The 12,831-nt window shown below is 44.3% G+C and overlaps 1 protein-coding gene across 1 annotated transcript in view; it reads right to left on the reverse strand.

The window, feature by feature from the left end:
* Positions 1 to 4,916: 4,916 nt before the first annotated feature.
* Myrfl (myelin regulatory factor like) overlaps positions 4,917 to 12,831 on the reverse strand; it is a 102,535-nt gene continuing 94,620 nt past the window's right edge. The window contains exons 20-25 of the mRNA XM_050135442.1: positions 12,560 to 12,622; positions 11,318 to 11,405; positions 9,005 to 9,079; positions 5,836 to 5,947; positions 5,437 to 5,511; positions 4,917 to 5,318 (exon numbers count right to left, since the gene is read on the reverse strand). Of these exons, the coding sequence (XP_049991399.1) occupies positions 5,232 to 5,318; positions 5,437 to 5,511; positions 5,836 to 5,947; positions 9,005 to 9,079; positions 11,318 to 11,405; positions 12,560 to 12,622 (500 nt within the window). The 3' untranslated portion in view covers positions 4,917 to 5,231. The remainder of the gene's footprint in view (positions 5,319 to 5,436; positions 5,512 to 5,835; positions 5,948 to 9,004; positions 9,080 to 11,317; positions 11,406 to 12,559; positions 12,623 to 12,831) is intronic.

Genomic DNA, 12,831 nt, shown 5'->3' on the forward strand with positions numbered 1-12,831 from the left:
GTGTTTGGGTATGCTTTCTTTCCTTACTGCCCGCACAGAAAAGGACAGTGTTTCGGTTTACACATTTCTCATTAAATGTTTGTTGATCCTGATAGCATTCTAGGAAACATGTTCTCTGGCTGCAAAAGAGAGTTCATGGACACATAAGTAACTTTCCCTTAGCATAACAACCCGAATCTCATTCTAAAACGGAAGATTTCCATGCCGTATTTACTCCTTGAAATTAGCAGCTTGCCAGAGACCAATCTTAATGACTCTTGTACCCACACAGTCTTTCCTCTCTAAGTGACATTCTACACAGATATCTATTTTATCTCAAGTTCACAAAAACCCTTAGTGGTAGAAAGACTATTATCCGTCTGATTTTGCAAAGAGGAAGTACAATCTACAAAGGCAAGTGGCTTGTCCAAGATGACCCCAACAATATTTTGTTGGCTAACATCAAGTCACCTGATTCTGAGCTCAGATTAGTTAGTCTGCATTTAAACAGAAAGTCAGTCTGGTGCCACTAAAAGCTGGCTTGAGAGGTCAACTCTGGTTCAGACACGTTATCAAGAATCTTCCTAAAATATGACCTCATTTTATATTTATGTAGGAACATAAAGAAATTGAAGGATCGGGACTGCGCTCCTTGGCAGCCATCCCTTCCTCCAATTGTATGTCACAAGACAGAGACTTTTCCGTTCATGGACACCAGCCAAGACGAGATGGACGTGGACAAGCAACACGGTTGGTAAACTGGAAGTCTCTGAAGCCACGTCTCTACTGACTCTAAACAACCTCTCATCAACAATGCACTGGACTGAATTCCTAAGGTGCTGCTTTAGAATTCAACTGCCTCTTTAGAGCCAGATGCAGAAATCAATGTCACTCGCCCTTGAAGACTTTTAGTGTTGACAAGTGGGGATTTTACTGGAATGTCCCTCCAAGTGAGTCTGATTCTTAGCATTCCCAAGTGAGCTGTTAGGATAGATGGAACTTAGTGGCTGGTGACAAGAGAGTCACCCCTTCCCTGTCCCTCCACGCTCCTCCCCCACCCCTCTCCTGGATTATGACTAAATGGCCTCCAATCAGTTTATGGGTCCCAGAGAAATATCCCTTGCTCAAGCCATTAGCGTGCGAGTCGTTTATTTGGTGGGTTGATATCAGGGTTGGTGGTCTCTCGTAAATTCTAAAGAGCTACGCAGAAAGAAGAAACTTCTCAAGGATAAATGAAGTGATGGAGGGGACAGCAATGACATTTAGCACCAGAAAGACTGGCTCGTTTCTTGTGCCCACAGAGATGGGAGACAGGAAGAATTCCCTTCGCTTTCAAGTCACAAGGTGGTGAGATCACGCAGGAGGTCTTGAAAGTGCTGTCAGGATGGCTTGTCTTGCTTTTCTTTTGAAGTTCACTGGCTTCACTACGTAATGTACTATTGAAAGTCTATCACAAAAGATGAAATCCAAAAATTGTATGAGAGCAGGGGCTGATGGCTTGAGCCTCTGTTACCAGAACTTGTGCGCTTGAGGAAGAAGGACCACCAAAAATTTGAGACTAGACTATAGAGTGAAAATATCTTAAAAAAAATAAAATAAAATCAAACCAGGATGGCTGGATGGCCTAGAGGTTAAGAGCACTGGCATTCCGAAGAAGCCGTGTTCAATCCCAGCACTCACATAGCAGCTCACAACTCCAGTTGTGACTCCAGTTCCAGGGGATCTGACGCCCTTGTCTGCTCTGCGGGATTCTGTACACACATGGGGCACACAAATGCACATAACCACACACAGGCACACATGAAAATAAAAGATAAATAAAGAATTTTTTTAAAAAAAAGTTATATGAAAAAAAAAGATGAAAATTCAGTAAGAGTAACTCACCCCTATTAAAATTCTCACTCAACTTTTTTGTTAGAGGGTTGGGCATCAACATCCCAGTTGTCAAGGGAATTTTTATGGTTCTATTCTTTTGAATACTCAGACAGCGCTTTCAAAGTCTTAAGCACCTTTATTAGAACTCACAAGGTTGTTAGAATTGTACTCATTTATATTGTGTGTAAAATAATAAGTTTATTTTAGATGTAGAAAGATCACATCACAGAAATAATATGGAGTGTTCCTATAAACCCAGTGCCCAGTTTCTCCCGTGCATGTGTGTACGTGTGTTTGTGTGTGTGTGTGATACACACTTGTGTTTGCTGCATGTAAAGCGGGCAGGCATCAGTGTATCCATGTTCTCCCTCTATTGCTATCTGTCGTGTTGCCTTGAGACAGGGTTTCTCACAGAACTAGAAGTTCATCATTTTGGCTGGGCTGGCCGACCAATCAGCTTGTAGGACCTGCCTGTCTCCTTCCTCCAACAGCGGAGTTACCGGGGCATGCAGCCACACCTGGCTTTTGATACGGGCACAGAATACTTGAACACAGCTAATCACTCTTCATAGAAAGCCCTCTACTCAGCCACCCCCAGAGCCCTCTCCTGTGACTCATACGTTATGTGACTATGACATACTTTTCCCATTTAAATGAATTTTCACACATTATTACTAGCTGAAACCTAGAGTTTCATAAATACTTTATTCATATTTTCTTTGCAACTAATATTTTTTTCATTCTAGGAGTTCATACAAGATGTCATATTGCATTTAGTCACCACAAACCTAAGGCTCTCTTAGCTGCTGTCCAAGTTTCTCCAAATTCCTCCATTTTGGTGGCATGACACTTTAGAGACATGCTATATTTAGGATTTAGGAGTATGTTTTTCAGGACTCGGAGGTGTTTTCCTCAGGGTCATGGGGTAACGAGTTTTGAAGAGGAAGGCTGTTAAAGGCGTTTTAATCACTAGAGGCTGGGAATGTTCAAGTGGAAAACCAAGCGTTCTTTGGCTCAAGGAAAAGATGATGGGTTTGAGGGAGCCTGGTCCACAGAGAGCATCTTGCGGCAGGAAAGGCACTTCAAATACACAGTCTCCCCATGGCTCCCCCAGTAACTGATGTCAATGTGCCAGAGGTCACCTGAGTCCTTGCTGAGTCTAAATCCTGTCTGAAGACTCTCAACAGTCTCCTGTAGGTTTGCTGCGGTGGGGGGAGGGGGAGATGCTTCAAGCTTCTAATGGAAGCTAATGGGAAAGAGCAGTCGCTTTACAGAAACCGCTAAGGGCCGGTATTACTGAGCTACTGTAGCAACCTGGAACTCGCAGGGTGCCTGCGATAAAAAGATTTGAATAAGATGCGGGATTTATGCTGTGAGGAGCGCTCCTTCACAAGAAGAGTCAAGCCAGTGGGTCTGTGTCCCACAGCCCCACCTGAGACCATTAAGTTGTGTGGGGGCAGGCTGATGCATCCCACAGCACAGGAGAAGCCGCCCCAAATTTGAGTATAAGAAATGGGGGTGGGGAGGGCCCTGAAATGCTGCTTCAAGGAGTAAGCTACTTTCCCCCATACTGCACACAACCTATGCAGTTAGTAAAGGAAGAACTGTTTCCAAAACACAGAGAAGAGAATTAAGCCTGATGCATATGTTCCGTGTGCAGTCTGGGTTTTGGTTGATGAAAAGGCTTCATCATCTGTGTGTTTAGTTACTCGATGAAATGATAACAGCAATCTGTCCGCTGTGCCCAAGCACTTAAGAATTAGCCCATATTGACTGAAGACCCTACCTGTGCTCTGTCTGCTTCGTCTTCACTAAGCCTTTCTCACATCCAGACTTTCCTGCTCTACAAGTATTTAGGGAAGTCAAAGACCATGGCTAAGGAGACATGGATAAAGCCAGGATGTGAACTCCACGGTGAGCCTGTGGGCAGCGGAGCCCCAGCTCCTGACTAATCACTGCTTTGCACTCCTTGTGCATGAAGGAGTTTCTTTCAGAGCGCCTCTGGGAGGACAAGTACCAGGTCTTCACTAGACTGCCAAGGTCAGAGCAGCCATTTCTAGCCACATGACACACATTTGGTAGTATCTCCGAGTGGAGGTGTGGTCACTACTGACCATCGCTGACCCGCTGACCCACTGACTTAAAGGGAAACCAGGCATTCTGCAGCCCTGTACTGTGGCACTGTGCTGTGTGTGGCTTGGCCATCAGCATTCTAAGAGCTGGCAACGTAGCGGAAATTAGTCAGCAGGTGGTTGCCACCAAAGAATGAACTTTCGTTCACTGTTCCCAAGACAAGAGACCATGTTGTCCACCATGTATGGAGTCCTGGGGACAGTGAGCAGACAGAGGCACTGCAGAACCAGTCTTGCCATCCCAGGGAAAGCACCATAAGGAGATGAATTAACTGGTTTGGTTACTTTCAATGGGCCCTGCAACAGGAGGAGGGGCTGCTTGTCTTCCTGGCTGCCCAGCTACCTTACACCCGAAATAATCACTCAGAAACTGTATTCATTTAAACACTGCCTGGCCCATTAGCTCTAATTGGCTAATTCTTACATCTTAATTTAATCCATTTCTACTAATCTGTGTATCACCACGTGATTGTGACTTACCAGCAAGATTCTAACCAGCGTCCATCTTAGGCAGGAGATCCATGGCATCTGCCACTCTGCCCTTCTTCCCAGAGTTCAGTTCTGTCTTCTCCATCTACTCTGTCCTATCGACTAGACCAAGGCAGTTTCTTTATTCATTATCCAATGAAAGCAACACACAAACAGAAGAAACTCTTACACCAGGGCTCTAGAAATAGGAGCTTCTGTTGTCTTCACACAGAAAACCCAGTATTCATCAAGCATGGCAAAGCTATTGCATTATCAAGTCAATTTATATCTAATGTTTACATATCACACACACCCCACTTGCATGCACACATCAGTTTGCCTATATTCAAGGTCAGTGTCATGCAACACTCACCCTCTCCCACAGCCCAGCCCTTCCTCCACCATTGCCACAAATTCTTCATATTTAGTGGACCCAACTTATCCTGGTCCTTTTTCCTCCAACGCCTAGAAACGCGATAACCAAGAGTAATTCTAGACAAGCTAATCTTGGTCTCACAGCTTCTGGTATAAAGGAAGCTGTGTTTTCAGACCCAACGCAGACATGTCTCCTTCATCGAGGTGACAGAATCCAACTCCACATCCTTCGACAAAGGCTTTATTCTCCTCATTAAGTCTCAAAACCACTGGAAGTCAAACCTGAAAAATTTCTTCAGCAAAAATATAAACACTTTGCAGGAGTGGCAAGAGGAAATGCCAGTTTCTGTCAACTGCATGTCTGCGCACTTCCCTTTGGTGCAGTCCTTGAACTTGAATAAATTAGTGACAACGTCGATAGAAATACAAGAAGTAGTCGGTGAAGAAAACCCCAGCATAAAAAGGATCCGTTGAGCAGTCCGCTAAATCCTGTGGGGACAGGAAAAGAGAAAGACAAGCATAAAAGTTAACTTTCATTGGTGTTTCTTTTATTTATTGAGTATTTAACTTCTTACTGAAAAGGAAGAGAGAGAAACGGCATGCTTACTGGTGCAGCTACTCGGAAATGGTAGGCACTGTCGGAGAATGGGGCCACGGGGAGGCTCCAAATGTGCTGATACCCCTAAGAAACAAAGGAGAAACTCCCATCTCATACCACACGTTACACACAGTCAGAAGGAGGGCAGACTAGGGCAGTGTACCCTTGACGATTCTAGGAGAAGCTCCATGACAACAGCTTTTGATATATGTTGTTAGAACAGTCTATAGTCCCTTAAGGAAAGAGGGACGATGAGGAGACAAGTGTGGCAGCCAAAGTCAGCTAACAAGAAGAGCTAGCATTTGGTTCCAGGCATCCCTTCCTCAGAAGGGAGCAGAGGCCAAGATCCTAAGTGACTTGTACTGGAACCAGGACATATGGGTAAGGGAGCCATGAAACATTGATTACCTGAGTCATCGGGGAGTCTTGTCTGTGGCTTTGGCTTCTTTCCCTTTGACTGTGGAAACATATATTCCCAAGGGTAAATTTGCACTGGAAGACTATCAATGGCTCTGTAGTGCTTCAAGATATGAAGAAAGAGGCAAAAGGAGTTAGTAGAATCTATGAAAAGTCAGAAGATGACTGGTGGGGATGGTATTTAGGAAGCTTCCCTGCGGCCATGACTGAGCTAGGGTTACTATCGCCACAATGCATACTATGACCAAGAGCGAGTTGGGGAGGAAAAGATTTATTTGGTTGATGTTCCCACATCATTGAAGGAAGTCAGGTCAGGAAGGAACTTAAGACAGGGCGGGAACCTGGAGGACAGGAGCTGATGCAGAGGCCATGGAGGGGTGCTGCTCACTGGTTTGCTTCCCATGGCTTGCTCAACCTGCTTTCTTATAGAACCCAGAACCACCAGTCTAGGAGTGGCTCCACCCACATGGGCTGGGTCCTCCCCCATCCATCACTGAGTGAAAAAATTCCCTACACTGTAGGCCTTCCTGCAGCCCAGTTTTACAGAGGCATTCTTTCAGCTGAGGTTCCCTCTTCTCTGCAGGGGTGGGCAGGAGCTAGGAAGGGGTAGGGGAAGGGGGAAAGGAGCTAGGCAAAGGTAGGGGTAGAGGTGACCAGAATGCATTAGACACATGCTTGAAACTGCCAAAGAACTACATTTTTAAAAGATAAAGAAATCATCCACTTTTAAAGTTATGAGGGCAGAAGATCTATGAGAAGAGTGAGTCTTCCCTAAGAGGATGAGATTCGTCCATTTTTGCACAAATAAGAAACCCCCACATTCTAAGCGGAATAGCTCCTGCATCCTCAGCAGGTCTTTTCAAACACACCCAGTGGATGCCTGAAACTCTGGATAGCACCAAATCCCGTGTTTACTATCTGTTCTCAGATACATACATTTCTATGAGAGAGGATAATTTTTTAATTAAGCATAGCAAAGAGATTAACATCACTAAAAATAAAATGATAATGATCATAACAATATATTGTGTAAAACATAAGAACTGTTTATTTCTGGGAGTTTCCATTCAGTGTTTTTGGACCACAGTTGATCATGGGTAAGGGAAGTTATAGATACGTGGGGGCTACTATATCTCTTATGTTTAAATCACTGGTATTTGGAAACTGGTTCATAAGCTCAAAGTCTTGATTTAGTGGTTCAAGGTGATAAGGCCCTTCATGGGCTCTAATGTATAATCTTATTTCCTTCCGCTGAAAACCAGGAATGAGAAGAGAGATGCTCTTCTGCCTTCCCCAGCAGACACTGGAGCCCAGCACACCTGGGCTCTTAGGCTAGTATACTCGCCATTCATTTGACATTGTTTCGTGGTGGATTCTAAGTCGCGAAACTATGGCTACCTTCCCCCAGCATGCAGCTGGGCTGAGTTCACTACCTCGTAGATGAGCAAAATTAAGAGAGAAGGCGTATGAAATCCAGGTGAGACAGAGGAGACAGAGGCACAGTGAACGATGGGTTAGGAACAGCGGAGCAAGGGAAGCGGAGCTGGGGGTGTGGGGAGTGACGTTTGAGGAAAGGAGAAAAGGGAGAAGAAGGAGAAGAAGGAGCAAGGGTAAGACTAGAGTCAAGAGCGAATAAAACTCTCTTCTTCCGCAAAGCTCATTGCGCACATTTGAGGGAAGTGGGTTGAAATAATTACATAAAGTACGAGATGACAGGGCAGACGTGGCAGTACACACCTACAGTCCTGCATTCCGGAAGTAGATGCCGGAGAACTGGGACTGCCGGGCCAGACTGCGTTATTTTGTCTGAGAATACCTAGGCGCTGGACATGTAGCTCAGAGGCAGAGCTTTTGCCTAACATGCCCACAGCCTTGAGTTTGATCCACACCACCACAAGAAAAGGAAGGAAGGAAGGAAGGAAGGAAGGAAGGAAGGAAGGAAGGAAGGAAGGAAGGAAGGAAGGAAGGAAGGAAGGAAGGAAGGAAAAAAGAAGAATTCTGAGCTCTGGGGTGATTAAATTCTGACTCATAGCTGTGATTTTAGAGACATTGTAGCTATAAAACAAGCTACTGTCCATTGAGTCCCTAACTACAGGTCCGGAAGGAATATTGTCTTTACCCACACACATCTTACAAGATTGGTAGGAGAATGGCTGGGGGCCACCATAAACTCGGAACATAGTTTATGTGTGTGGTATGCATCCATGCGTGTGCATGTGTGGAGGTCAGAGGTTGATGTTGGGCATCTTCCTCTATTGCTTTGTACCTTACTTTTTTTTGGGGTGACAGGGAACCCCATCTCTCACCTAAGGCTAGACTGCCTCTGCCTTCTTGGTTCTAAGGCTACAGACAAGGACTCCTGAACTCAACTTTTCACGGGGGTACTAGGGATTGAACTTGAGTCCTCACCTTGTGTAGCAAGCAATTTACTAACTGAGCTATCTCGCCAGCTCCAGACATTTGACCTGTGTACCCTAGTGTCCCACGTGTAAAGCATACGCTAGGAAGAAGCTCATCCCTGGATGGCTGTCATAGGACTGTATGCCCCAAGATAAACATGTGCATTAGCGGATGGGTAGTCTGTGCTCCACAAACGGCAGTTGCCAATTCCACGAGTGTTGGCGACAGTTCTGATAACAATGCTACATGCCATGGCATTGTGTAATATTCATCTTATAGGTGGAGAAATGGTAGCACAGAGACAGTAACTGTCTCTCCTAAGATCACAAAATGAGGAAGCAACAGACAGAATTCGAATCCTGTTCTGCCCAATTCAAAACTCAGGTTTTTTGTTTGTTTGTGTTTTTTCTGTCCTGAAGCAAAAGAATACCACCCTCGTTTGTATTGCCACCTGGAGATCACCAAAATGTTCAGCTCCCACCCAGGGGCCATGTTAATATTGGTGTTCCTACCCCAGTTCAAGAAGACAGCCAGTGGAAACCTGAGACCTGTGAATATCTAATTTCCTACAAGCAAGAATGTGGCCTCCAATCCTCCCCACTCTTCCAAGGAGCCCGGATGACCCCACCGTCTGTACCCTTTATCAATTAACACGGACTGACAGCGTTTTACCTCCTAACTCACTAAACTATGACATCAATTCAGACTTACTATTCAATGAATGAGCAAGCAGTCTTGTTTCGTATAGCCATGCACTTACTTGATTTCCAGAGAGAATTTGACGTTGGTGGGTGTGTTCTTATTAACAGGAATATTATAATTATAAAGTCCGGGCCTGATTTTAAAAGAAAATAAAATCACAAGTCAAAATATGCCCCAAAAGCTTCAAGTTTTTTTTTACTATTTATTACATAGTATGCAAACTGTAAAAATCACATGATAAATTTAGAAAGTTGAATTTAACCTCATTCCTTTTCCATAGTTTTCAGAAACAAGCTAATCCAATGTCAGAATGAACGTGTTTGTACCTTAATATAAATATGGAAAGTCAAGTCCCAGACCAAATGCACAGGAAATGACTTTGGTCATAGGGAAACAAATTTCAGGAAAATGAAGTAAACTTAAATCCTCCTGGAAAGGAGACCTGAGATAATATTAACGTAAGTCATGCCCCCTTAAACAATGTTAGCAGGAAATGTATGTATTTAGAACCAAAGTCAACTGCAATTATTATAGTCCTGACTACCATTTAGTGATGGAGGAAATTGTAAGGTAGACTTGCTTATCCCTAGGTCCACCTAACAAATAATAGGTTCTTAGAGAGAAGGGGGCTGCACTGATCCCTGTGAGAATGAACTACTCCAGCTAAAGGCATGTGTGGATGTACTCAAGCACTCCTTATGACTGGTCAGTCCTCAGATGGCACAGGAAAACAACACAAATCAGATAAGTCATTTGTTATCCTGCTTAAATAATACTACACTAATGGTCAAAATGTGAAAGAAAAACATACAGGGAGCAGAAAAGGCCAGCAATTTATAATACTTAGGAGTAACAGAATAAGACACTGTGCACCTTGGATATGTGCAATTTTTACTTATTGTTACATCTTTAAAAACTAAAAATAGCCGGGCGGTGGTGACGCACATCTTTAATCCCAGCACTCGGGAGGCGGAGGCAGGTGGATCTCTGTGAGATCAAAGCCAGCCTGGTCTACAAGAGCTAGTTCCAGGACAGGCTCCAAAGCTACAGGGAAACCCTATCTCAAAAAAAAACAAATCAAAAAACTAAAAATACATGAGTTGTGCACCAAGATATAAAAAAGCATATCATGTTGTGCATCACTGATATATTTAGTATTTAATGTTTTCTTGTCAATTACATGTCAAAAAAGCTAAAAAAAAAAAACCTTAACATTGTTGGTCACACACACACACACACACACACACACACACACACACTGCCAATCTGCCTTAGGGTCACAGTTTATAACTATATAACTACATAGAATCCCTTTCCCATTATAGACCTTCAGATATCTGCAGATTCTCAGCACCCCCACTAGCCCGATATTAACCCTCCCTACCTTGCAGGTGAGAAATGAATGTATGTGAACAAACATTTTGCTTGAGACCCCGGGCCCGAACTATGTGATTCATCATTATCTTCACTCTACCACGTTAACTAACATCTGTCTCGGATGCTTACTAAAGGCGTGATCTAACGCAAACTCGTTCAGCTCACAGCAAACTACAAAACAAAGATAAATAACACCAACTTCTTACAGCTAATGTGAGAATTCAATGTGGCTATAAACATAGGTGTCATAAATACTTCTTAAATACGTTATTTTTATAACTCTGGACATTCAACTTGAAGCCTACATTCTATTGGGGTGAAAAAAACCTAATGCTGAAAACCCACAGAACTCGTCCTCACCGACCCACACCCTGAGTGAAGGTAATGCCCCGCCTCTGGGCACCCAACAGGTAAGTATCAAATTAAGAAATAAGTCCCACTCTGACTGTTTACAATATGCATTTGCACTTGCTGCAGCCACTTTAGTCTAACGTGTCTAGATGCAACACTGCCCTGCTTTTCGGGGGGAGGGGTATGATAAACACTGGGGATGGATAATGATGCAGAAAAATGTCTTAACTATTTGGGCGATTGCTTGCCTCCTACAACAAAAGCCACACTAAGCTAAGCCAAATTTCCACTGCAGTTATACTAATATCCGTTGTAGTTATATAAATGTTGACTCACATCCATCCTGTGTTCAAAAGTCAGCTAGTGTGTGCCCCCAGGAGTCAGCCTGATCCCTAGGATTTTGCTTGGGGTTGAGCTATGGAACAAGAAGACTGGGATCGTGGGGGTTGTGTATACTCATGTTTGCTAACGCCCACTATTTCTGAACTCCCTTGTACTCCATGTACCTAACGTGCTTTTACTTAAGAAACAATGTAAACACACACGGATTTCAACATGGAGCTTTGGTTTTCATTCCAGTCTCAAAACTATAACGTTGAGTAAATTCCAGAAGCAGCCGGAGCATCGAGGGAGGCTTACCCACCCGCAGCGAAGCAGTCTGCTGCAGTACCGGTGGTCTATCGTCTGCTGGATCTCCATAATCTGAATAGACGTGATGGTTGTATCAATCCCTGAAGTAAAGAGAATAGGGAGAGAACATGAATTCTTGTGCAGGGGGGAAGAATTGTGCTCCCGCTCAGATCCAAGACAAACGTTCAGTCCCCGTCCAAATGGGAAAAGTAGAAAGAAGTCAGGGCAAGGCTTTTGTTTTTGTTTGGGGGAATGAGTGGTTACAGCAAAATTTAAGAGATTGTTAATCAAAAGCCAGGCTCTTGGAAACAGCCCGAATCACATCCAGAAAGCGTTTCTGGGCTATAGAAGTCCTGCTAAATTGGAATTTACTAGAGATGGGGGATGAGATGAGACATGCAATCTGCTTCAGGAAATGGAAAATGAACTAAAAATACAGTCAGAACAAAAGAGGAAGGCAGGAACTTCAAAGACATTCTTAAAATCATAGAGCTTGCTGGGCAGTAGTGGTGCATGCCTTTAACCCCAGCACTTGAGAGGTAGAGGCAGGCACATCTCAGTGAGTTTGAGGCCAGCCTGGTCTACAAAGTGAGTTCCAGAAGAGCCAGAGCTGTTACACAGAGAAACCGTGTCTCGGAAAACCAGAAAACAAACAAAAAACCCCACAGAGCTGAACCACAGCTTCTCTGGCTTCAGGTGACCATCCTGAGTGCCTCATTGTCAGACTATCGTGGGTTATAAAACATGGCCACACAGGTGTCCACAGTGGGGGGTGTGTGTGTATACCTGTGTGTGCATCTGTATGTGTCTATATGTCTGTGTGTATGTGATGTGTGTGTATGTTTGTGTGTGGTGTCTGTGGATTTGTGGGGGGGGTGTATACCTGTGTGTGCACCTGTGTGTGTCGTGTGTATGGTGTGTGTGTGTGCCGATGTGTGTGTGGTATGTGTGGTGTGACGTGTGTCTGTGTGTGTATGTGTGTGTGTGGTGTCTGTGGATTTGTGGGGGGAGGGTGTGTGTATACCTGTGTGTGTGTATACCTGTGTGTGTCTGTGTGTTTGTGTGTATGTGGTGTGTGTGTATGTGGTGTGTGTGATGTGTTGTGTGTCTGGGTGTATATGTGTGTGTGTGTGTGGTGGGTGGGTGTGGCAGGTAGGGTGCTTGTCACTGTTTCTCACTCCAGTAATGCTTTTAAGGCCTGCGGCACTGCCTAGCCCCAGAAAGTAAAACAGGTGTCACTTAAATGTCTACTCACCGTCACTCTCCCACTCAGGGCTGATAAGCGCACCTCTTGCCAGGAATGATTTGCTTTTGTCTTCTGAAGAATGAAAACATCTGTCAGTCATGAAGCCTTGTTCAGGACGATAAGAAGCTGAGCTCTGAGCTGATTGCATCTCCACCGTTTCCCTCTCCCGCCCTCACACTTACCCACACCTATCCTATTTCCTCCAGATCTAGCTTCTCATCCTCACCCAAGAAGCCATCTGGGATGGGTAAGTTGCACACAGCCAGCCATACGCTGAAACC

The sequence above is a fragment of the Alexandromys fortis genome, unplaced genomic scaffold (assembly GCF_014885135.2).
Source record: "Alexandromys fortis isolate MF-2015 unplaced genomic scaffold, M_Fortis_MF-2015_v1.1 scaffold_24, whole genome shotgun sequence".
Lineage (NCBI taxonomy): Eukaryota > Metazoa > Chordata > Mammalia > Rodentia > Cricetidae > Alexandromys > Alexandromys fortis.